Genomic DNA, 23,431 nt, shown 5'->3' with positions numbered 1-23,431 from the left:
AGTGGCAAACACAATCTTTTTAAAATATAGAGTGTTTCTTGCTTACCTCAATTCTCTTAAAAGATACTGAAAAAGTGTTAATTCGACGCATCTCGGCAATGGAGAGTCGTATGCCCATTGCTATAATTACCTTCACCCTCGTCATCTTCCTCTATGGCAAGTAGTTTTACAATATTACATATATTAGCATCTTGCATGGAAAACTCTATTATGCATATTATTCACTTTGATTATTCTGCTCGCTCTTATATATATATATTTTCTGTTTGCGTATGCAATATAAATTACTTTTCATATAATATATAACTGAATTAATGCAAGATTTTAAATATTGAATTAAGTACGGACGTCTAGTCCCATAGAGAAAACGAAGCCCAAGTCTTAGATTCAAGTCCTATTCTTTTTATATGAAAAAAAAATAAAATAGATTCACATAAATTAGCATGAAACAAGAGTTTGATGTATTTAAAACTTGTTTGTGTTTTTATTTGAATTGACCAAGATTTAATTATTGATATATAAAAAAAAAAAATCTTGCGCAGCTTGCACGCATGCTGGAGCTCAATCTGTGACTTTCGACTTCAAAAACAACTGTCCATACACAGTCTGGCCAGGAACTCTAACGGCTGCTAGCGGTCCGTCTTTATCTTCAACTGGCTTCACATTGGCAACGGGTGCTTCATCTTCGCTGAGTGTCCCTGTCAATTGGTCTGGCCGCTTGTGGGCCAGAACGCAATGCTCTACAGATGCCTCGGGAAAGTTTGTTTGTGCTACAGCTGACTGCGCCTCTGGCGTCATAGAATGCAACGGAGCCGGTGCGATCCCACCAGCATCCTTGGTAGAATTTACTCTAAGTGCTGATGGTGGGAAAGATTTTTACGATATAAGCCTTGTTGATGGCTTTAACATCCCAGTTTCGGTAACCCCCCAAGGAGGTTCTACTGGCTGCCCTTCTACAAGCTGTGCAGCTAACGTGAATGCTGCTTGTGATCCTAGTTTAGCAGTGAAGGGGGCAGATGGAACTGTGATTGCCTGCAAGAGCGCGTGTTTGGCATTTAACCAGCCGCAGTACTGCTGCACAGGAGACTATAATTCACCTGAAAAATGTAAACCTAACCAATATTCGATGACTTTCAAGCAGCAGTGTCCTCAAGCTTACAGTTATGCTTACGATGATAAATCGAGCACGTTTACTTGTCCTAGTGGAGGCAACTATTTGATTACCTTTTGTCCATGATCAAATGTGGTGGTTCACAACTCTTTCTTTTTATGGAAAGAGTTGGAGGACAACACATTTAATAAATGTTTTTATGATAATTAATAAAGAAATGGAATAATAGATTTGGGATTGACATATCCCAAAAGAATCGATTATCAATTTTCATGCTGTTGATATGGTAAAACTGTATGCCATTCATTATCAATTAACGATATTTTCGGTTCATTGGTCAAGGTACCAATCCTTCAACTTATATGTACTAGGTAGATGCAGTGTCGAATTCAATTTCAAAACATTGTCATCAGGTGCTAACCGTTTTAGGGGATTTTTGACTGGTTTTAATGGTAAGCGTGCGATGCTATAAATAAATTTAGCTTTTTTTTTTTGAGTTATCGCGATGATATAATCTAAGTTCATTTAAAAATTTATGAAAATGAAATCCATTGAGAAACTAAGAATTTTGATGTATTTTTAATTAGAAAAGTATTTTAAATTGCCACTACGGACTATTATAATTCCAAACAAATTTTAAATAAATATCTCTTGAAAATTAATTCCGTTTTTGTTGATAATAGCTTTTGCCTACTAAACATGCTTTGTAAAGTTCAAAATTCCCATACGTTTAATCTTGTATTTTAGAGCCCACCACATTCATAGTTAGATCAATTAATAGAAGTACTTGTTGACTTTGAAGAATATTAAAAGGGTAACACATTATTAAGTGCAGAGGAATTAAAAAAAAAAAGGATAACTCATGGAAAGTACAATGTTGAATGTAGCACGGTTGTAGTATTATTGTGATCATCCTTCTAGATCAGGATTTTGGTGTGATGTGGAAAAAACATGAATTTCTTATTTTTTATTAATAAAAAATTCTTGAAATCACTACTTAATATTTTGATCACTAGAAATCCTAATTGGTTTTTAGAGTTTAGACAAAGAGATTGATTTTGTATAGGGTTGATATTATCTCTCTTAATATATCATACCTAATTTTTTTTAGTTTTTTAGTTTTTTTGGTAAAGAAGAAGCTCGCTAAAGAGCGTGTATGGGAGCTTTTGGCCACCCTTTGAAAGGAAACGGGTCGTCTGATTTTGAAAAAAAACAGTGAAGTTTTTCAGCCCCATTTTCTTCTTCTCTTTTTCCTTTTTCTCTCTCTCATCCCCACTTTTTATGATTAAGATTTGGTATGAGCTTTATAGAACACGAGATGTTGTGCCAAATATATATACAAAATGATGAAGGGTCAAAATTTACCCTAAAAAATCAAAGGATATGAGTGTTCTATCTATAAAGATTCTAGAACCTACCCGATTGCCTATAAATAGAAAAGCAAGGTAGGAAAAAAGGGGAGGTGTAAAAAAAACTCTAGCCTCCAAAGAAAAATTAGAGGGAAAACAGAAGGTGGGTAAGAAACCCTAGCAACCCTAGAAGAAAAACTTAAGATAGAGAAATATAAGAAATTGAGTGAAAGTGTAGAATAAAAAAATAGTCTTCTTCTTCTCTAAAACCTATCCACCAAAGCAAAGCAAATAAAGATCAAATGAGAATCTAAGATTAATTGTTCATTTGACTAATTATGTAAAATATTTTATTTTAGCTTAATGGCATGAATAAAATAAACTCAAACATTTTACACTATATATATATATATATATATATATATATATATATATATATATATATATATATATATATATATATATATATATATATATCGGTTTAAGATTCAGTAGGTTCAAATTGTCAAAAAAAGAATATCTTCAAGTGGTGTAAAATTTTGGTTTGGATTCATCAAGTAACAATTATAATCTTTAACTTAGACTAGTAAGAGAACAAAATACACAAGACCAATTGGGTGCTTAAGGTGTGGATATAGATGTTCCAAGCCATGTTAAAAACCAGGTTTACAATTCCTATCCCTTTACTTTTTACTTATGCAATTTAATTATATTGTTGGTTAATTGTATTTAATTAAATGAATTTTAATATTTTTTATTATTAGTGGAACACTTAATTCACCTTCCTATTAGGTGTATTGTTGCTTGAATCCTAGAACAACAACTGCCAATGACATATACTAATTGTTACTACCCAATTTTCAACTCATCTTTTTGATAAGTTATTTAAAAAAATAAAAAAAACAACAAAAGCAACAAAAACCCAAAAAATATATGTTCTTGATATATATGCATCGTTTTTAGCATTTTTAATGTTGTCTAAAAACGAATTTAAATTATTAAAGGTCTTATGAATACATTCGACTTTTAATATGTCTTTTTTTAAAATCATTTATTTTTCTTGTTGAGTCGATGTTGATATTCTTCGTTTTCAAAAAAATAAGAAAAATCAAATTTACAAAAAAAAAAAAAAAAGAAGTTGAAGGACCAAGTTTGGGGACCTAACAATATTTTAGGAGTCTCTAACACACACAAAAGCAGGGAGGCAATTTTGAAACAAAAAAATTTAGGCAACCATAAAAATAAAACCCTAAATCCAAATTTTCTCTCACAACAAAGAGGAGTTGCCGCCCCCTTAAAAAATTAGGCAACCATAAAAATAAAACCTGAAACCTAAATTTTCTCTCCCAACCAAGAGGAGCTCCTGCCCCCTTCCCTTTGGATTTTTGGCCTTCTTCGCTTACACCCGAAGGAGCCTTCCCTCATAGCCAAGATAACCCCTCACGAGATCTCTCTTTTAGCCATTTTTTCCCATTGTCTGCATCTCATCTCCATCTTCCCCATTCTTTTCCTAACCAACCCGAAATCAACCAAACAACCACTCCTATCTCCATCGTAGCTTTAGTGGCCACAGACCCACGGTCTCCCTCATTAGTCGTAGCAGTGTTGTCCTCACCAGAGATCTAGTTGTCCACAGATCCCCGTATCTTCCCTCACCGCCAACCATAATAGGACTTCCCTCACCGTGGTGGTTCACAACTCTTTCTTTTTATGGAAAGAGTTGGAGGACAACACATTTAATAAATGTTTTTATGTAATTAATAAAGAAATGGAATAATAGATTTGGGATTGACATATCCCAAAAGGATCGATTATCAATTTTCATGCTGTTGATATGGTAAAACTGTATGCCATTCATTATCAATTAATGATATTTTCGGTTCATTGATCAAGGTACCAATCCTTCAACTTATATGTACTAAGTAGATGTAGTGAAAGTTAGAATAATTAGGAGGTTTAACCTATTGGTTAGCCAATTTTTTTCTATATATATGTGTATGGCAATATACAATAGTAATGGTGGAGGTTACCACACAAGAGTATGACTACAATATTTTCTATATACAATATTTCCTATATAGGTACATTCTATAATATACCCCCTCAAGCTGAGGATGGAGGATTAACTCAAAGCTTGAACCGAAAAGCAGTAAATGAAGCTGAAGGAAGTGGCTTAGTGAAGACATCTGCAAGTTGATCCCGAGAGGAAATAAAACGAATATGAATCTTCTTCTTCGCAACTCTATCTCGAACAAAATGATAATCAACCTTAACATATTTTTACGTATTATAGAATAGGATTCTAATATAGGATGTTGTAATCATTACAGTTACTGCAGTGTTCTGCTGCCTCTATATAAATAGGAAGGTTGACTAAGGCACAACCCAACACATTCCATTATTCTCAACCTAGTATCAGAGCCACAAAACCCTAAAATAAATTAAACCTACTTTTCTCACAGCCTCCCAGCCTCCCTTCTTCAATGGAACAGCCGCCACATACATCTTCAAATTCTGCAGCACCAGCAGTCCAGCTTTCTTCTTCTCTGACAGTGCAGCCCTCTTCACTTGCAGCGCCTCCTCTGCTTTCCTTTGCTGCGTCACCGCCTGGATTCTCCTTTTCCATGGCTGGTCAACACCTCCTCTTGCAACCCACGTCTGCTGCCTCTACTGCTGCAAGCATTATCTCCCTTTCTCACACTCATCAAGTCATCTCCCTCAAATTAACAAACACCAATTATTTATATTGGCGTATGTAGATGCTGCCTTATCTCCTAGGCCAAGGAGTTTTTGGTTTTGTTGATGCCTTATCTCCAACAGGGGCCGCTTCAACGGTGGCTGGCATCCCAACCACTTCAACAGCAAGGCAACCGATTTGCTGGCTCCAGACCTGATCACCACAGCTTCCAAAACTCCTTCGGTGACAATAGGCAGGGCTTTTAGCAGCGCAATAGGGGGCAGAATCCACGCTGCCAATTGTGTTAGAATTTCGGCCATACAGCTCCCCCATTGCCCTCAATTGCAACAGCGAGGTTATGGCCAACAACCTACTGCCACCTCAGTTTTGCTCTCCATCGATTTCCGAGCTTCCAAGGTTGACACCTCCCTGTTTATCTTATCTGATGGTACTAATATCTTTTATCTCCTAGTGTGTGTTGATGATATTCTGCTCACGAGTAGCAACTCTACTATGCTCCATCACCTTATACAGTTACTCAGCTCTAAGTTCAAGCTTCGTGACTTAGGTGTTGCTCACTACTTTCTGGGTATTGAAGTTCAGTCTACCGGTATGGGTTTAATGCTGTGTCAACATAAATATATTCTTGACATCCTTACCCGAGCTGGTATGACTTCCTGCAAACTAGTTGATACTCCAGTATCCCCTTCGAAAGTCATTTTATTACCGGATCATTCATTCTCTGATCCTACATGATTTTGTCAAATCGTGGGTGCTCTTCAATATCTTACCTTCACCCGTCCAGATATATGCTTTGCTGTTAACAGAGTCTGTCAGTTTATGCATGCTCCTACAGATTCTCATTGGGCCGCTGTCAAACATATTTTACGCTATCTTAAAGGTACGACATCTTATGGTTTCCATATCACTCGAGGCTCCTCTTTTGCTCTACATGGCTTTACAGATGCAGATTGGGCTGGTAGTATTGATGATTGCAAGTCTACAGGCGGCTATCTTGTCTTTTTTGGTTAGACACCGATTTCTTGGAAATCCGGCAAGCAATGCACTGTTGCTCGCTCCTCTACTGAGGCTGAGTATAAAGCCCTTGCTGATGGTACCGCTGAAGTCATTTGGCTTCAATACTTTTTAACAGATTTGCAGGTTCCCTCAGTCTCTACCCCTACCATTTGGTGTGATAATCTTTATGCTACCTATCTCTCAGTAAATCCTATCTTCCATGCTCGTACTAAGCATGTTGAAGTGGATTATCACTTTGTCCGTGGCCGTGTTGCCAAGAAAGAAATTCAAATTCATTTTGTTCCCTCTTGGGATCAACTTGCCGATGTCTTCACTAAACCGCTTCCTATTGCATCCTTTACTACTTTTCGATTCAAGCTTCGGGTTGATCCCTTACCCTTAGCTTGAGGGGGCATATTATAGAATAGGATTCTAATATAGGATGTTGTAATCATTACAGTTACACATGTATCTATCAGAATAGGATTCTAATATAGGATGTTGTAATCATTACAGTTACTGCAGTGTTCTGTTGCCTTTATATAAATAGGAAGGTTAGCTAAGGCACAACCCAACACATTCCATTATTCTCAACTGTGCGAGCATGAAAAATAGGATTCACAGACAAATAAGTTGCACCAAGGTTGTCACACCAGATGAAAGGAGCAGAAGTAAACAAAATCTGGAGATCTGTTAATAAATACCGAAACCAGATAACCTCAGTAGTGTCATCGGCTAAGGCTTTGTACTCAGCTTCAGTAGAAGAGCGATCAACTATACATTGCTTACCTGACGAAAGAACACAAGATAACCACCTATGGTTTTTCTATCATCAACATTGTTTGCCCAATTTCCATCTATAAAACCATGTAAGGCAAAGGAAGAACTGCAAGTGACACGACCAAAAGATTGATGTCTTCTTCCAAGTGTAGGAGTGTCGAAGTAATAAATAACCTGGCAAGACCGGGGTCGAACCATATGGAGGTTAACTATATAAATTATAAATAATAATAGTAATAGTTGTTGCTACCCAATTTTTGACCCATATTTTGATAAATTTTCAAGTAAAAAAATAATAAAAATAAAAATAAATAATAAATAATAAAAAATAATAATAAAGGTTTACATGTGGCGATAACCTAGAGCATCATGGCTAATATGAAAGCAATTTATCAAGGAGATAATTACCGAATCATATATAGGAGCCACCTCATAAATGTTGGTATTTGGAATGGAGGTGGTGATGCTTTTAAAAGTGGAAATCCCCTCATTAAGAGTATTGATAGACTTTGAGCTAGAAGAGGTAGAATGGGAAAAGGTTAGATATGAACAGTTGAATCTGATAAGTGAAAAGAGGATAGCCACAATCTATCATCATCAACTTTATCAAAGAAGGATGGCCAAATCATACGACAAGAAGATTCGACCTTGAGGATTCCACAAAGGAGATCTTGTATTGAAGAAAATGTTGTCTTTTACCAGGAGAAGATCAGAGTAAATGGACACCAAACAATGAGGGCCCTTTGGTGGTAAAGAAAGCATTCTCGGGAGAAGCTTTATTGTTATTTAGAATGGATGGAGAAAATCTAGTTAAACCTATGAATGCTGACTCTAAAAAGAAATACTATGCTTCCCAGTCAATAAAATAAAGTTTGGCCATGAATTCTCTTTGTAAAGAACCTTTTTTTCATAAAACATATGATCTCATAGCATTTGAAATCTTTTACTTAAAAGAACTTTTTTTTACGCATGACTAAGGAGATGACTCCATCAATTGGAGAGAACCAAATCAAATCTAAACTTGACATATTTTTGCACACCACACTGGGGGCAAGAAAAATGTACATAGAGGTCCATAGTGAACCAAAGCCCAAAAGGGTATCATCATAAAAACTTATGAATTTTTTACGAGTATTGCTAATTGCATTGAAGGTTGCAGTTTTCATGAACAAAACCAAAACTTTTGAGTTTTCTTGTCAAAAATAATAATAAAGGACAATACTCAATGGAGCAAGAAAGGGCCCCACAAGGAACTAGAGATCTCTTCACCAAGCATAAAAAGGATAGGAAATATAGCGCATGGAGCATATTACAGTTCAAGAGGATAGGTCGGGCAAACAAATGGAAATAGGAACTCGAAGAAGTCTGCTACGAAAAGGGGGGACCTACGTTTCCAAGATAGGTAACAAAAAAAAAACATGCATGCTATATTGTCATAACACTAACTTGGCAGGAGAATGTGTGACGAAAGCCAAAATAGTTCCAAGTTTTTAGGAATCACTAAGAGACAATCTCAATTCAACGGAGCTATGGAAAAGATAGGGATTGTAAACCAGCACTGCTTCATTTCCTCAAGGTATGATGTTTTCTTTAAGAATTTTAAGAGGAGCCGGTCACTCGATTTCGAGACCATTACTTAGAAAAATATGGAGTTTTCTAAGAATTTTAAGATGGGCATGTCACCCGATATTGAGACTGTTTCTTAGAAAAACGTGGAGTTTTCTAAGAATTTTAAGATGGGCCGGTCACTTCATATTGAGACTGTTTCTTAGAAAAGCGTGGAGTTTTCTAAGAATTTTAAGATGGGCAGGTCACCCTATATTGAGACCGTTTCTTAGAAAAACATGAAGTTTTCTAAGAATTTTAAGAGGGGCCGGTGACCTGATATTGAAACCGTTTCTTAGAAAAGCGTGGAGTTTTCTAAGAATTTTAAGATGGGCTGGTCACTCGATTTTGAGACCATTTCTTAGAAAAACGTTGAGTTTTCTAAGAATTTTAAAAGGGGCCGGTCACCTGATATTGAGACCATTTCTTAGAAAAGCGTGGAGTTTTCTAAGAATTTTAAGATGGGCATTTCACCCGATATTGAGACTGTTTCTTAGAAAAGCGTGGAGTTTTCTAAGAATTTTAAGATGGGCCGGTCACCCGATTTTGAGACCATTTGTTAGAAAAGCGTGGAGTTTTCTAAGAATTTTAAGATGAGCCGGTCACTTAATAATGAGACCATCTTACATTTGGGTAGGTCACCCATTAGAATGAGACCATTCTCCATCTTTTTTTACTTGGGTAGGTCACCCATTATAATGAGGCCATTCTCCCCCCTGGGTAGGTCACCCATAAGAATGAGACCACTCTTCCTCTTTTCCACTTGGGTAGGTCACCCGTCATAATGATACCATTCACCTGGGTAGGTCACCCATTAGAAAGAGACCATTCTCCATCTTTTTTTTACCTGGGTAGGTCACCCATAAGAATGAGACCACTCTTCCCCCTTTCACCTGGGTAGGTCACCCATTAGAATGAGACCATTCTCCATCTTTTTTTTTACCTGGGTAGGTCACCCATTATAATGAGGCCATTCTTCCCCCTGGGTAGGTCACCCATAAGAATGAGACCACTCTTCCCCTTTTCCACTTGGGTAGGTCACCCATCACAATGAGACCATTATTTTTTCTGGGTAGGTCACCCATTAGAATGAGACCATTCTCCATCTTTTTTTTTACTTGGGTAGGTCACCCATTATAATGAGGCCATTCTTCCCCTGGGTAGGTCACCCATAAGAATGAGACCATTCTTCCCCTTTTCCACATGGGTAGGTCACCCGTCATAATGAAACCATTTTTCATTTTGGGTAGGTCACCCGTCATAATGAGACCACACACATATTTTTATATTGGTTGTGGTTAAAGGAGATCGCCAGATGGGATCTCAGGTTAACCCAACCACACACAGAGTTTAGCTTTCGTTAAAGGGAATCGCCAGATGAGATTTAAAGTTGACTGGGCTACACACCGCCTTTGCTTCAAGTTAAAGGAGATCGCTAGATGGGATCTTAGTTTAACCCAATCAAAAGGGCAGATAGCCCGTGAAAATAGACCAGCGTGAGTATGTGGGCAGGTCGCCACTGAAAATAGACCAGGTTTGAGTGTGTGGGTAGGTCGCCCGTGAAAATATATCAATTTAAAAAAAAAAAAAGGGGCAGGTCACCCATGATAACGAGACCATTTTCTTTTAAAAAGTGAAGTCCTTGGATGAGTGGATCACTCAGCAAGCAAGGAATACTTTTTTTTTTTCTTTACAAGCTTACTATGCAAAACATTGAGGAGTTTTGCTTCGTCAGCATTGTAAAGAGGGGGCATCTGTTGCTACCCAATTTTTGACCCATATTTTGATAAATTTTCAAGTAAAAAAATAATAAAAATAAAAATAAAAAATAAAAAATAAAAAATAATAATAAAGATTTACATGTGGCGATAACCTAGAGCATCATGGCTAATATGGAAGCAATTTGTCAAGGAGATAATTACCGAATCATATATAATTACTACAATATAAAATATCATAAATATGATTTGATTCGTGCTGGTTATGGAAAATAATCAATGCAATATAAATACCATATATATGGGATTTGTTAGTGTTGATTATAAAAAATCTCTGCAATAGTTATTGCAATATTTCCTTGAATATCACGTGTAGAAATTTTCTATATAAATGAGGAGGAGAAAAAAATGAAAAAAAAGAGAGGCAATTTTAGAGATAAAAATAGAAGGAAAACAAAAAACCTAACCCTATTCTCTTTATTAAAAAGGCTACAGTGGCTGCCCCCCGTCCCGGACAAAAAAAACAAGCCAACAATCCGGCGCCCCCTCACTTTTGATATATTTTTTTTCCTTCCCAAGCCTCCGGCCAATCCCCTCCCTTACACGGATACCAGCCCCTCTCCATCTGGCCGACTCTCCCTCACGAGCTCTCCTCTCTTTAGCCAAACTAGAGAAAACGTTGCTTTGGCCTTTGAGAATTCTCGGTTTCCCTCTTTAGCCGGCCATTGATTAGCAGTACTCTCCTCTCTCAGTCGGCCAAAACCAGATCTCCTCCCTCACTTCTTCTTCCCCTACAGAATCCTTTTTTTTCATTTTTACCCATAGCCAACCACCTTCCCCGATTTCCTCATCTCACTCTTCCCGACAGCCCACTCATTTCCATTTCCTTCGGACAAGAACGAGAGAGAGAGAGAGCACCCAAAACCAGTCCCCCTCCTGGCATTCCCCTCTCTCGGCCATTTCTTCCCCTGCACCTGAAGCAGCCCTCCCTGTCAACGTAGCCTCAGACCAGCCTCCACCGAGCCCCACAGCAGCAGCAACCATTTCTTCTCAGTAGAGACAAGACAGACGCGAAATGAGATGAAGGACGAGCAGAAGGAAATAAGATAAACAGACGAAAAACAGAGGGACCAACCAGCACGCCCTCGCCATCGCCTTCGTTTCCGTCTCCAGTTTTTTTCTCCTCCAGCGGTGCAACGTTTTCTTTCACATGTAATAGCCGAAGCAGCAGCTCACAAGAAAACAGAGAAGGAGCAAGAAAGCACAGAGGGAAGAACATCCATTTCATGAGCACATCACACCTTCATCGTCTTCGCCGTATCCAGAGAAAGCGTCAGCAAGAAGAGAAAGACAGAGACCAACACCAGTTACCAGCGTTCGTCATTATCCTCAGAATCAGTGATGATCGGTTGTGCGCAAGAAACAGCAGCAGCATCATCTTCGCCCGTTTCAGCGCCAGGTAAGTTTCCATGCATTCTCTTCACTTTGCATTTTATTTACTTACCTACTGTGCATGCCTTTTGTGTTTACTGTTCAAGTGAATTATAATTCACTTGAACAGTAGCTGAGTTTTTTTGTGCAGCCGGGTCACTTGCTTAGGCAAGTAACCCGCCCGGATGTACTGGTTTTTTTTTTTTTTTTCAAAAAAAAAAAACAGAGAGAGAGATTGATGATTTTAAGGTCTGTATTTTTTTTTATAATAAAAACATTATATCAATCTCGCATTTAGAATACCGGTTTTTTTTAATGCAAATACGGCAAATATACAAAAATATATAAAAAATGTTTTTTTTTTTTGTGTTGCATACGGCCAATACCCTAACATGTTTTGAACCCTTTTTTTATATAAAAAAAATATTGGAAGTTTTGAAAAATATGTTTTCACATGGATTTCTTAAACACAAAAATTATTTTCTTGCATTTTTGGATTTTACAACATGTTTGTAAAACTCCAAAGGGTGTTGGCCAATATTCCAAAAACTATAAAAATATTATTTTGGGGGAAATTTATCTATTATTCACCATTAATGTTTGGATAAAGAAATCCTTAAAGGACGAATATCCAAAATATTAGTGGGAGTAATAAATCCGCACACATCCTTGAAAGAAGCCTCGATTATAATCGAGGACATTCCAATTTTTTTACTCCAAGGTTTACGAGCCGTGAGAGTATAAAACATTAAAAAATATATCTATATATAGGTTTTTTTTTTTTTTAGCGCCCTAGATTTCTAAGATTTTTGTCCCTCCTCCTTGCGATTTACGAGTCGCAAACTTTTGAAATACTAAGGGAAAAATGAGCTTTCAAAGCACATGGAATCTCCTTGGATTTCTATCCTAATAAATTTAGTTTGAATCAAATCTAGAAAAATGGATGGGATTAGAAAACACCAACACTCTAGCAATTATAGCGCAAACCAAACACCAAGCAGCTTACCTTAGGTAGGGCGTACTAGGGGTGCTAATACCTTCCCTTTACGCAACCAGTCCCTTCCCTTAGAATCTCTGAAAGACCAGTTAGGGTTCCTAGTAACCAAAATACTAGGTGGCGACTCTCATATTCACAATAAAACAAAAGACCCTGAAATAAATCGAAAGTCGCCGCGCTCCGCCGCGAGGGTGCGACAATAGTAACAACAACAACAACAAGAATAATAATAATAATAATAATAATAATAATAATAATAAGTTGAAGAGAGCTTTGAGATGTGATATTAATATAATGATTAAATAATGATAAAAACAATTGTCAAGGTTAGAGGATCCACTAATGGTATTTAAAACAAGTATAGTATAAACTCTTACTACTAAACTGGAAACCACATACAAAGGAGGTTCCAATCTGATTATAAATTGTTAATATGATTACATTAGTTATCTTATTCGAATAATGTTAATACTTGTAAATGTTGTCAAGTATTCATGATTATAACTTATGTTAAAAATAAATCAAGTTCCTTTCATAGCACAGGTGTCGGTTATACCATATGGTTGGGCTATGAAAGTGCCAAGTATTTGTTGTATCAAGGATTATACAACATAAATCTAGATTAACCATTTAACAAGCAAAGTATTAAAAGTGAACAAGATAACAAATACAAAACATGTTAGTATCAAGCATTAAAGTCCATGTTGAGTTTATACTATACTTATTCTTACACCATTAGTGTAACCTGTTGCTACCCAATTTTTGACCCATATTTTTGATAAATTTCAGAAAAATCAAAAATAGCAAAAAATTAACGAAAAACCCAAAAAAATGTATTTTTGATATATTTGCATCGTTTTTAGCATTTTCAACGCCATCTCAAAAGAATTTAAATTTTCAAAGGTATTTTGAACACGTTCAACTTTTAACGCGTAAATTTTATGATGACTAATTTTCCTTGTTGAGTCGACGTTGATATTGTTTAGTCGACAAAAAAAAAATCAAAATTTACAAAAAAAGAAAGAACAGAAAAAAAAGATAAGTTGAGGGACCAGTTTGAAAACCTAGCAAAACTTCTCCTATAAAAACTAAGCTACAGTGAAATTTACAGGGGGGCCGAAAAATTGACCCTGGGAGAAAAAAAAGATGGGACCCGGGGAAAAGAGGATTTTGGGGAAAACAAGAGAAAAAATCTAAACCTAAAAATTCTCTTCTCAGCCGCCGCCCACCAGATATTTTTCTTCTCAGCTCACAACCCCGTCCACCATTTTTTCTCCAGCTCACCACCAGGAGCCCGACCATTTTTCAGATGCCTTTCTCCTTCAAAAAAAAAAACTGGCCCCCTCCATTTTGATTTTCTTCTTCTGGGAGCGCCGAACACAAACTCTCAGTCCCCGCTGTCATCTCCCCTGGCCAAAGAAAGGAGAGCCCTAACTTCTCCCCATTTCTTAGAGACAACCGGCCGACCCCTTTCTCTTTGAAACAAAAAAACTAGCCGCCGATCTTCTCATCTTTCCCTATTGAAAGCCGCCACCTCGACCCCCTTTGTCTTTGATTTTCTTCTTCTCCCAAACTAGGCCAGCCACAGAGGTCACCTAAGACCAAGGAGAAGCCGTCGTCCCTCTTTGTCCTTTGAGGCCAAAAACTGGAGCCCTTCTCGGCCACCCACTTTCAGCCACCAGACGCAGACACTAGCATCAAGGCCGTCCGCCGCTACAACCAACAAGGGTGAAGACCAACCCAGCAGCGCCAACAGACCGACAGCTCACTCCACACTCCATAGCAGATCTGCATCGGAAGAAGAAGGAAAGAATGACAGACTGGGAAAAGACCCAAATGAACCAGATCTGAGAAGGAGAAAAGAAAACTAAAATTACCTGCTTTGTTGCGTTTTTGGTTGTTCTTGCAGGTCACCGCCGGCGAGGAAAGGAAGGGGAGAGGAGGCTGACCCAAATCCCACGTTTCCAATTTCTTCCTCGTGGTAGCGCGTGAACCCATGTTCCGCCAGTGGTGTTAATGCGTGAGATCCACGCGCCGCTACTGTTCCCGCGCCTAGAATCCCTTCCAGCACTGTTTCGAGTCTTCCCTGTAATTACTGTAGATTTTTGGGTTTTTATTTTGTAATTTTGTAATTGTATTTGATTTATTTTGAATTTTTGTTATTTTTTTTACATGTAAAAAAGGGATGTATAAGAAAAATAATAATAAGAAAAGAGATGTGTGTGTGTGTGTTTGTATTTTTATTTATGTTATTGAATTATAAAAATAAAAAAGGACAAAAAGAATTAAGTGTTTAATTTGAATATGGTTAAATATTTTGAGGATAAATAAAATCATGTTGTATTTCCCGTGAAAATGTAAGAACATGTTTCTACATTTATTTTGGGATTTAATAACTGATTTATTAAAGCCTTAAGAATTTGATTAATATTTCAAATTTTCAAATTGCATCAAACCGCAAAGCAGCTTACCTCAGGTAAGGTGTGTTAGGGGTGCTAATACCTTCCCTAACCACAATCACTTCCTTACCCATGAATCTCTGACCACGACCAGTAAATCCGGGTTTCCTAGTAACCCTTAATAAATACTAGGTGGCGACTCCTAAGACTCAAATCAAGCAAAGCAAAAAAAACAAGATGAAAAATCACCAGAATCGCCGCACAGGTCACGTGCGACAGAATGGCGACTCAACTGGGGACATGTATTGTTTTCAACATTATCGGACTAAGCTTTGTGTTTTGAAGTGTTAAAGATTTTTTTGTCTTTTATTTTATTTTTATTATTGTTTTATTCATGCATTGTATAGAATTCTCTCATACATCACATGTTTTAATCTTTGAAAGCACACACAAACTTTACGTTAGGTGGGGGACTAATAACTTACCTTATGACTTGAGTCAAGGTTTAAGTTTGTGTAAACTCCAACTCTTCATTGAGTGCTTAGACTGGTAAATATTGGCACACGTGCCGACCGTTATCTACTAGGCCCCTATATTGCCTTTACGAGGGTAATCACTAGGACAACAAGAGACTCTTTTTAGAGACCAAGTAGTAAACCTACCTTTTGTCTCATGTAAAAAGATTAGAACCTGACTTTAGGATGTATGCTCCATACATATTGTTTTGCATCTAAGCAAGCCCTTCTTGACGTATCTTGAATTCAGGACTTACGGGGGATATAATGGTCATCCCTCAAGAAATTTCTATTGTAGAGTTTGATGAAGAATAAAAAGTCTTGTTTCATCATGCAAGAGTTATGACCACATGTCTTCCCTCGAAGGGTGAGTTCGTCATTTATATTACATGTCATACATTTATCATGCATGTACCGGGATGAAAGGTTCCCCCATCGGAGGTCTACCACACTTGACTGGAAAAGACGGATAATAAAGAAAGGGGTTAGAGCGAGGCTCATTGTCAAAAGGAAAAAAGGTGAAGTAGCTAGGCTTACATCTGCTTGAGCAAGCGCTGAGCTGTAAGAAAGAAGAAAGGGAATGCATGCACAACCTTCTGTGGGAACATCGTTAGTCTACAAGACACAAGAAAAAATGATTGGTTTTTATTGTTTGCATTCCACCAGTAGTGGCCACAGCATCGATGCTCTGCCTTTCCTTCTCTTTAGTCATGAATAGTAGCATCAACACCCTCAGTCATCAATTAAAGATGATCTCCTTTCTGGTTCAGCTACACTGTTAATAGTCATTGAAAACCTTCATATCTTTCAAGAGCACCCAATAGCTGCTAGCTTTCTATGCCTAGTGCAATTTCTTTCTTTCCAACCATCTCTATTGTGAACACCATTTCGATCCAGCAGAAGCGGATGCTGATCTAAAAAAAACAGGAGCAAACATAGAACTTCAACGTAGCAGAACTCTCTCCATAGAAATCTGTTCATGGCTCTGCAGGTAGGGAATCCAAAAGGGATGCAGTAGTTTTAGACCATCTATAATTTTCTCCCATCATTGTTAGCTTGAAAACGCAAAAGTAGGAGAAGAGACAGACTTGGATTGAAAAAACAAGAAGAAAATTATAACTTCAACAGAGCAGAGCTTCCTCTACAAGTGTCTGTTTGCTACACCGTCAGTGAGGAATCAAAGAAGAAATAGAGAAATTTTAGATTCATCAATTTCTCCTCTAATAAAGACAAATGCATGATTCCATTCGTCGGCAGTGGTGATGCTGCAGGTTTTTGGGGCCTACCAAGATTACCAAGTTGTTGGAAGGTTTTTCCAACAACCCTCAGCCAACCACAACAACATTGGAAGATTGACATGATGTTGTGAGGATTTGCCGAAAGCATTGAACAAGTAATGTATAGGGGAAAGATTGAAGGTTTTGCCGTGAATTCCAAAACTGTAAAAGAGTTGAATCAGGAGATGACTTTTAATTGAGAAACCTCAGTTAGTTTGCCAAGTCAGGTCTTGCCATAACATCATCTACTCAAATGTCCTTGCCAAGATTGACATTCATATGCCCCTCGAGTTTGTCGACCAGCATCTGCCAGATTCTAGAATTTTTCCTAAATCCAACAAATCCCGTGCAACTACCGTTTTCTAGGTGGTTTAATCTAGATAAGAGATGTGTTGTCATGGTAGGGTCCTCGACCATTTTAGTTGAACAGATGCAAGAGTTTCAAGAATCGAGCTCAGTTTGCGAAAGATGATGTCATCAATCATTTTGTCACCAGAACAAAATTGATCAAAATTGACTCGGCAAAACACAAATATCGCCAGAGTAGCTGATCTAAGAAAAGTGTTGATCTGTCAATCATTTTTGTTTTGGGATCACATCTCATCCTTTAATGAAACATGTCTTTTCATTGTTTCTTTGTTTTCATGAAAGCATGTGATGTTTATTTCAATGTGTATTTTGATAAAAACAAAAATTTTGATCGAACTCTAACATGCAAAATTAAGGCTAGTCAATCCTTAAAGATCAAAAGTGCTTTGATTACAAAAATGACTTGATGCTTGAAAATGACATGAGGTGACCAAACAATTTTGAACTCATACCTCCTGAGACTGGACCACACTTCATATAGCTAAGTTTTAGCAGTATGCATAATGACATGTAGTGGATTCGGTAGCTATAGACTCGTGAATCATTGACTCTTACAAGTCCCAATCATTACACGGGATGAGGTCAAAATTTATCAGTTCTAACCGACCTTGCTTGAAATGAGAAAAGACCATCTTTGTTATCCTTTCACATTTCTTGAAATATTATCCCTTGCAGTCCCATTTTGAGCCTGGTAAAATATTTTCTTTCAAAAAAGAAACCCTGACTAGGATATTTCAAAAAAGAAACCCTACATTGGGGGCAAATGAGAGATATTTTGAAGACACTGATAGGATTGATGGATAAAAGAAAGGCTTAGAAAAAAAAGTCCAATGATTGAGAAAAGGCTAGAAGAAGAAAAGCCATAGATTGAGGGCAATCCAAGAAATCTTTGAGGAAGGCTATATAAAAGCAAAAAAGGGAAAAAAGAAAAAAGAAAAGTGGAATGGAAGGACAAGGCCTAAGAAGGGCGAAAGAGGTTTCAATTGAAGAAAGACACAACAGATGCCAAAAGTAAAAAAAAATAAAATAATCAAGCTTCATGTCTTTTGGTGTGTCTATGATAAAGCCTTTAGTGTTTTCAAAAAGATTAGATTGAATATTCATCAAAGAAAAAGTTGGATTTGCATTATAACTTATGTTAAGAGAATTCTGATATTTAAGATTAACAAGGTTATATGTCACTTTCTCTACAATGACAACAAGAGAAAGAGAGTTGATGAATAGTTAATGTTGGTCCTAGATCGTTGAAACCCTCAAACACCTTTTGAGCCTGTGAAATTCCTTTCTTTCATAGCCATGAACCATAACCTGCATTACGTGCTTTTAAAAGCCCTTTTTGATTAAGTAAGCAATCTGAACCGATAAATGGCGATCTCAAAACTCGAAGAGCTTTCCATAAGAGTCGTGGCTTCATGGATTAAGATACTTGTTATTATGCATGCTGATAAAATTGGTGCTAGAAAAGAAAACATTTTTTCTTGATGAATCCTCAAGTTTTTACTTGAACCTTTTGCTTTTTTGAAATTCACAGAAGGTCACCTCATCATAGACCATCAAAGGATATACCCAAGATCAAAGATTAAAACTGACACAAAGAACCATGAAAAAGTCATTTTAATCTTACAACGGGTCATTTATGTTTTCAAAATACAAGACAATCAAAGGACTGCATTGAATAGTGTGTTGGGTCTTTGATCAAAGAAGCTTGAATTTCAAAAAAATACTTTCAAAAATAAACATGTCTCTAATTTCATTTTGAAATTTAGACTTGAATAGACATGACCTTCAAAATATGAGATTTGATTCCAAAGCAAGAAATGCTGTCAAACAAAAACAATGATTGAGTTTGCAGAATCCTTCACAAAAATGACATCAACATTTCTCGACACTCTTTCAAACATTGACCACCTGGGGCAATACAGTGGACCCTTAGAAGAAAAACAAACATCATTCAGATCAGCTGGTGGCAAAGAAAGAATCACATGATGTCATCAAAGTCCACCAAAGTTATGTTTAGCATCTGGCAATGACAAAGAAAAAAACCTTTTGAGTATAGACATATGAACGAGCATTCAAATCGATTGGGGGTGATTAGTACTTAAAAGTGCATGTTTATCAAGGTTTTATATCATCATTTTGCACTTGAAGTATTAATAACTCTTTAACTAAAGCATGTTTTATAATAACAAGTCTAATACTATAAGATACCTTAATACTATTGAAATTTGTGAAGATAAATAGAGGGTGAAGCTTAGAAAAGAGATGTTGGTGCAGTCCAAATTGGAACACTATTCGGTAATTGGGTCATATCTTGAGTTCTAGATGTCTAAATGATCTCAATTTTTTATACAGATTTGGTAAGACATAGGCCTACAACTTTCATTTGGACACCAAGATCTAAGAAGACCATTTTCAAGTCCAAATTATAGCAACAATGGAGAAGTCCAAAGCTGTCCTGCAGCCCAGACACTATTCAGTGTTCAGCCCATATCTTGAGTTCTAGAAGTCCAAATGACCTCATATTTTTTTTGTTGGAAAGCTAAGACAATTTCCTAGAACTTTGCTGAGGATTCTGTGCAAATTATGATGTTAGCAATGACGTTTTATTCAGACAAGAAGATAAGGAATTTCACCAAGTCAAGATGTGGCCACCCACTCAACAATTATTCATCAAATCAATAGTTCTAAATTTTGGCCACACACTCCTGCAATTGGGAGAAGACATCAAGTTTTTGGTCGTGTCAGGGGGCAATGTTGTTCAAAGACAGTCTGTGATTTAGTGCACTTCAGCAGCAATTGATGAGTAACGCTGCACTTGAAGAGCATTTTATTATTGTCAACTTGGGTTACCCTTGAAACATGGCTATGGCTCCTGACAGATGTTATCATGATAGTGCCTTTGAATGAACATCAAAATGATGCACGCCACGAAAACTGACTGTGGGACCATTTGTTTTGAAGCCCAAAGGCGCACTTCATCGCATGAATATGGGTGATGAACATCATTGATAATGCCAAATCATTTCTTTGCATAAGCTGATTTGACAAGCTGAGAATAACTCATTGAGGGGAGCATTGGGAATGCAACAAAGAGCCTTTTACGGCAAACTATGGGATGCATGCCTAGATGACTTGATAGTTTCCAAGAAGGTTGATGATAATATATACTTGAAAAGTATTGTTTCAACTGGAGGCAAGTTCATAACTGGTTGACAATCTTGATGGGTGTTGACATGATGCACACAACCAATCAGAGGATAATTCTCAGAAGAATCTAGGAGAGAAAATCTTTGATGATGAATCAAGCAACACCACACTTGGGGGCATTGTCAAGCTTGAAGAACAACAAAAGAAGTAATCGTCAAAGATAGCCTAAGACAAGCATTACATTTACAGTTGAGTAATGGCTAGCACATGAATAAGCCAATGCATCGAAAGAAAAAAGAAAGCTTTGGAATGCAAACAAAGGCACCCTATGACGATGGATCATCAAAGAGGGGGGGGAGACCTATATTTCAAATCAGGTAAGGATGCATACATGTCATCTAACCTCAAAGAATTGCACATACTTGTGATTTGTTACTGGAAAATCCTCAATGAAGTCCAACAAGATTGTGGACATAAAGAATCATTAAGTCAATAATAACAAAGAATCGGTTTAGATCCTGGAATGAGAAAATAATGAGATGAACCCTGCCGGTAGGAAAATCTCAAAGAAATGAGGAAATCAACCCTATCATCAAGAAAAGTCTTCAAGTCAACCCTGCAATTAGGAAGCGTCGTTTGTTAGCCTTATCCTGTCAGGAATTCACCTGCCAAGTCTTTTTGCCAGGTAAGTCATATTCTTCCATCTGGGTAGGTCACCCATACCAATAAGACCATTTCACTTTTTTTATCAATTTGCATCTGGGTAGGTCACCCGTCATAATGAGACCATCATCTTGCATTTGGGTAGGTCACCCATCATAATGAGACCATTATTTTTTCATCTGGGTAGGTCACCCATCACAATGAGACCATCATGTTTTTTAGGTAGGTCACCCATTATAATGAGACCGCTTTTTGTCTTTCATTTGGGTAGGTCACCTATTATAATGAGATCGTTTTTCATTTTTCATTTAGGTAGGTCACCCATCATAATGAGACTGTCTTTCATTTGGGTAGGTCACCCATAACAATAAGACCATTTCATATTTTTATAAAAGTTGTATTTGGGTAGGTCGCCCATTATAAAGAGACCACCTTTCATTTTTCATTTGGGGTAGGTCACCATAACAATGAGACCATTTCATATTTTCATCATTTTCCTCTGGGTAGGTCACCTATCATAATGAGACCATTAATTTTCATTTAGGTAGGTCACCCGTCATAATGAGACCATCATCTTGCATTTGGGTAGGTCACCCATCATAATAATGAGACCATCTTTCCATGTGGGTAGGTCACCCATAACAATGAGACTGTTTCACATTTTTATCAGTTTGCATCTAGGAGATCACCAGTCATAATGAGACCATCATCTTCCATTTAGGTAGGTCACCCATAACAATGAGACCATTTCACATTTTTATCAATTTCCATTTGGGTAGGTCACCCATCATAATGAGACCATTATCTTTCATTTAGGTAGGTCACCCATCATAATGAGACCACCATCTTCCATTTGGGTAGGTCATCCATAACAACGAGACTATTTCACATTTTTATCAATTTCCATTTAGGTAGGTCACCCATCATAATGCGACCATTATCTTCCATTTGGGTAGGTCACCCATTACAATGAGACCATCATTTTTTTTGGGCAGGTCACCCATTACAATGAGACCGCACACACATCTTTGTATTGGTTCTAGTTAAAGGAGATCGCCAGATGGGATCTCAGGTTAACCCAACCACACACAAAATTTTGCTTTGGTTAAAGGGAATCGCCAGATGGGATTTCAGGTTGACCAAGCTACACATCGATTTTGGTTTTGGTTAAAGGAGATCGCCAGATGGGATCTTAGGTTAACCCAATCAAAAAGGCAAGTTGCCCATGAAAATAGACCAGCATGAGTATGTGGAGGTCGCCCGTGAAAATAAACCACAATGAGTATGTGTGGGTAGGTCGCCCATGAAAATAGACCAGCGTGAGTATGTGTGGGTAGGTCGCCCGTGAATAGGCAAGTCGCTCTTGAAAATAGACCAATTTTCTTCAAGATGGGCAGGTCACCCAAGATAATGAGACCGTTTTCTTTTGAAAAGCGAAGTCCTTGGCTGACTGGACCACTCAGTAAGCCAAGAAGACCTTTTGTTTTCTTTACAAGCTTACTATGCAAAACATTGATGAATTTTTGCTTCGTAAGTATTGTAAAGAGGGGGCATCTGTTGCTACCCAATTTTTTACCTATATTTTTGATAAATTTTAGAAAAATAAAAAATAGCAAAAAATTAACAAAAAAACCCAAAAAAATGTATTTTTGATATATTTGCATCATTTTTAGCATTTTCAATGCCATCTCAAAACCTAGCTACAGTGAAATTTATCATTTTTTTAGCATTTTTAGAATACCTTCAAAAATTTAAATTCTTTTGAGATGGCGTTGAAAATGCTAAAAACGATGCAAATATATCAAAAATACATTTTCTTGGGTTTTTCGTTAATGTTTTGATATTTTTTATTTTTCTAAAATTTATGAAAAATATGGGTCAAAAATTGGGTAGCAACATAACCTTTTCACCTTAACATAATAAATTTAGCTAAACATAATGAAAGAGAGAAACATAAAAGTTATAGAAAATTGTCTTAACTTTCCAATGAAAAAAGAATCAGTGCATTTGAACTTCTAGAACTCGAGATATAGGCTGAACACTGAACAATATTTGGGATGCAAGATATATTCGGACTTTTTCGTTGTTGCTACAATTTGGAATTGAAAATGGCCTTTTTAAATCTTGGAATTCCATGAAAGTCTTAGGCCTATGTCTTAGCTTTCCATCCATATAGAGCATACCTAAATCCAAGATCTACAGCTCCAAATATGACCCAATGACCGAACAGTGTTATAATTTGGATTGAACCAGCATCTCTTTTCTAAATTTGGCTCTCTCTTTGTTTTTTCAATTTCAGTAGTTAAACTTATCAATCAATCCTTAGATTTATGTGATAGGCTTGGATTTAAGATGAACATTTACCATAAATTAAGC

General features: G+C 37.0%; 1 protein-coding gene across 1 annotated transcript; it reads left to right on the top strand.

Annotated features, from left to right (window-relative positions):
• On the top strand, positions 1 to 1,378 carry LOC118047002 (thaumatin-like protein 1b). The gene is made up of 2 exons (XM_035056139.2): positions 1 to 156; positions 543 to 1,378. The coding sequence occupies exons 1-2, from the start codon at positions 99 to 101 to the stop codon at positions 1,235 to 1,237; spliced, it is 753 nt and encodes a 250-aa protein (XP_034912030.1). The 5' UTR covers positions 1 to 98; the 3' UTR covers positions 1,238 to 1,378.
• The last annotated feature ends 22,053 nt before the right edge of the window (positions 1,379 to 23,431 follow it).

Source organism: Populus alba, chromosome 1, assembly GCF_005239225.2.
Source record: "Populus alba chromosome 1, ASM523922v2, whole genome shotgun sequence".
NCBI lineage: Eukaryota > Viridiplantae > Streptophyta > Magnoliopsida > Malpighiales > Salicaceae > Populus > Populus alba.
This window is presented reverse-complemented; position numbering and strand designations above follow the sequence as displayed.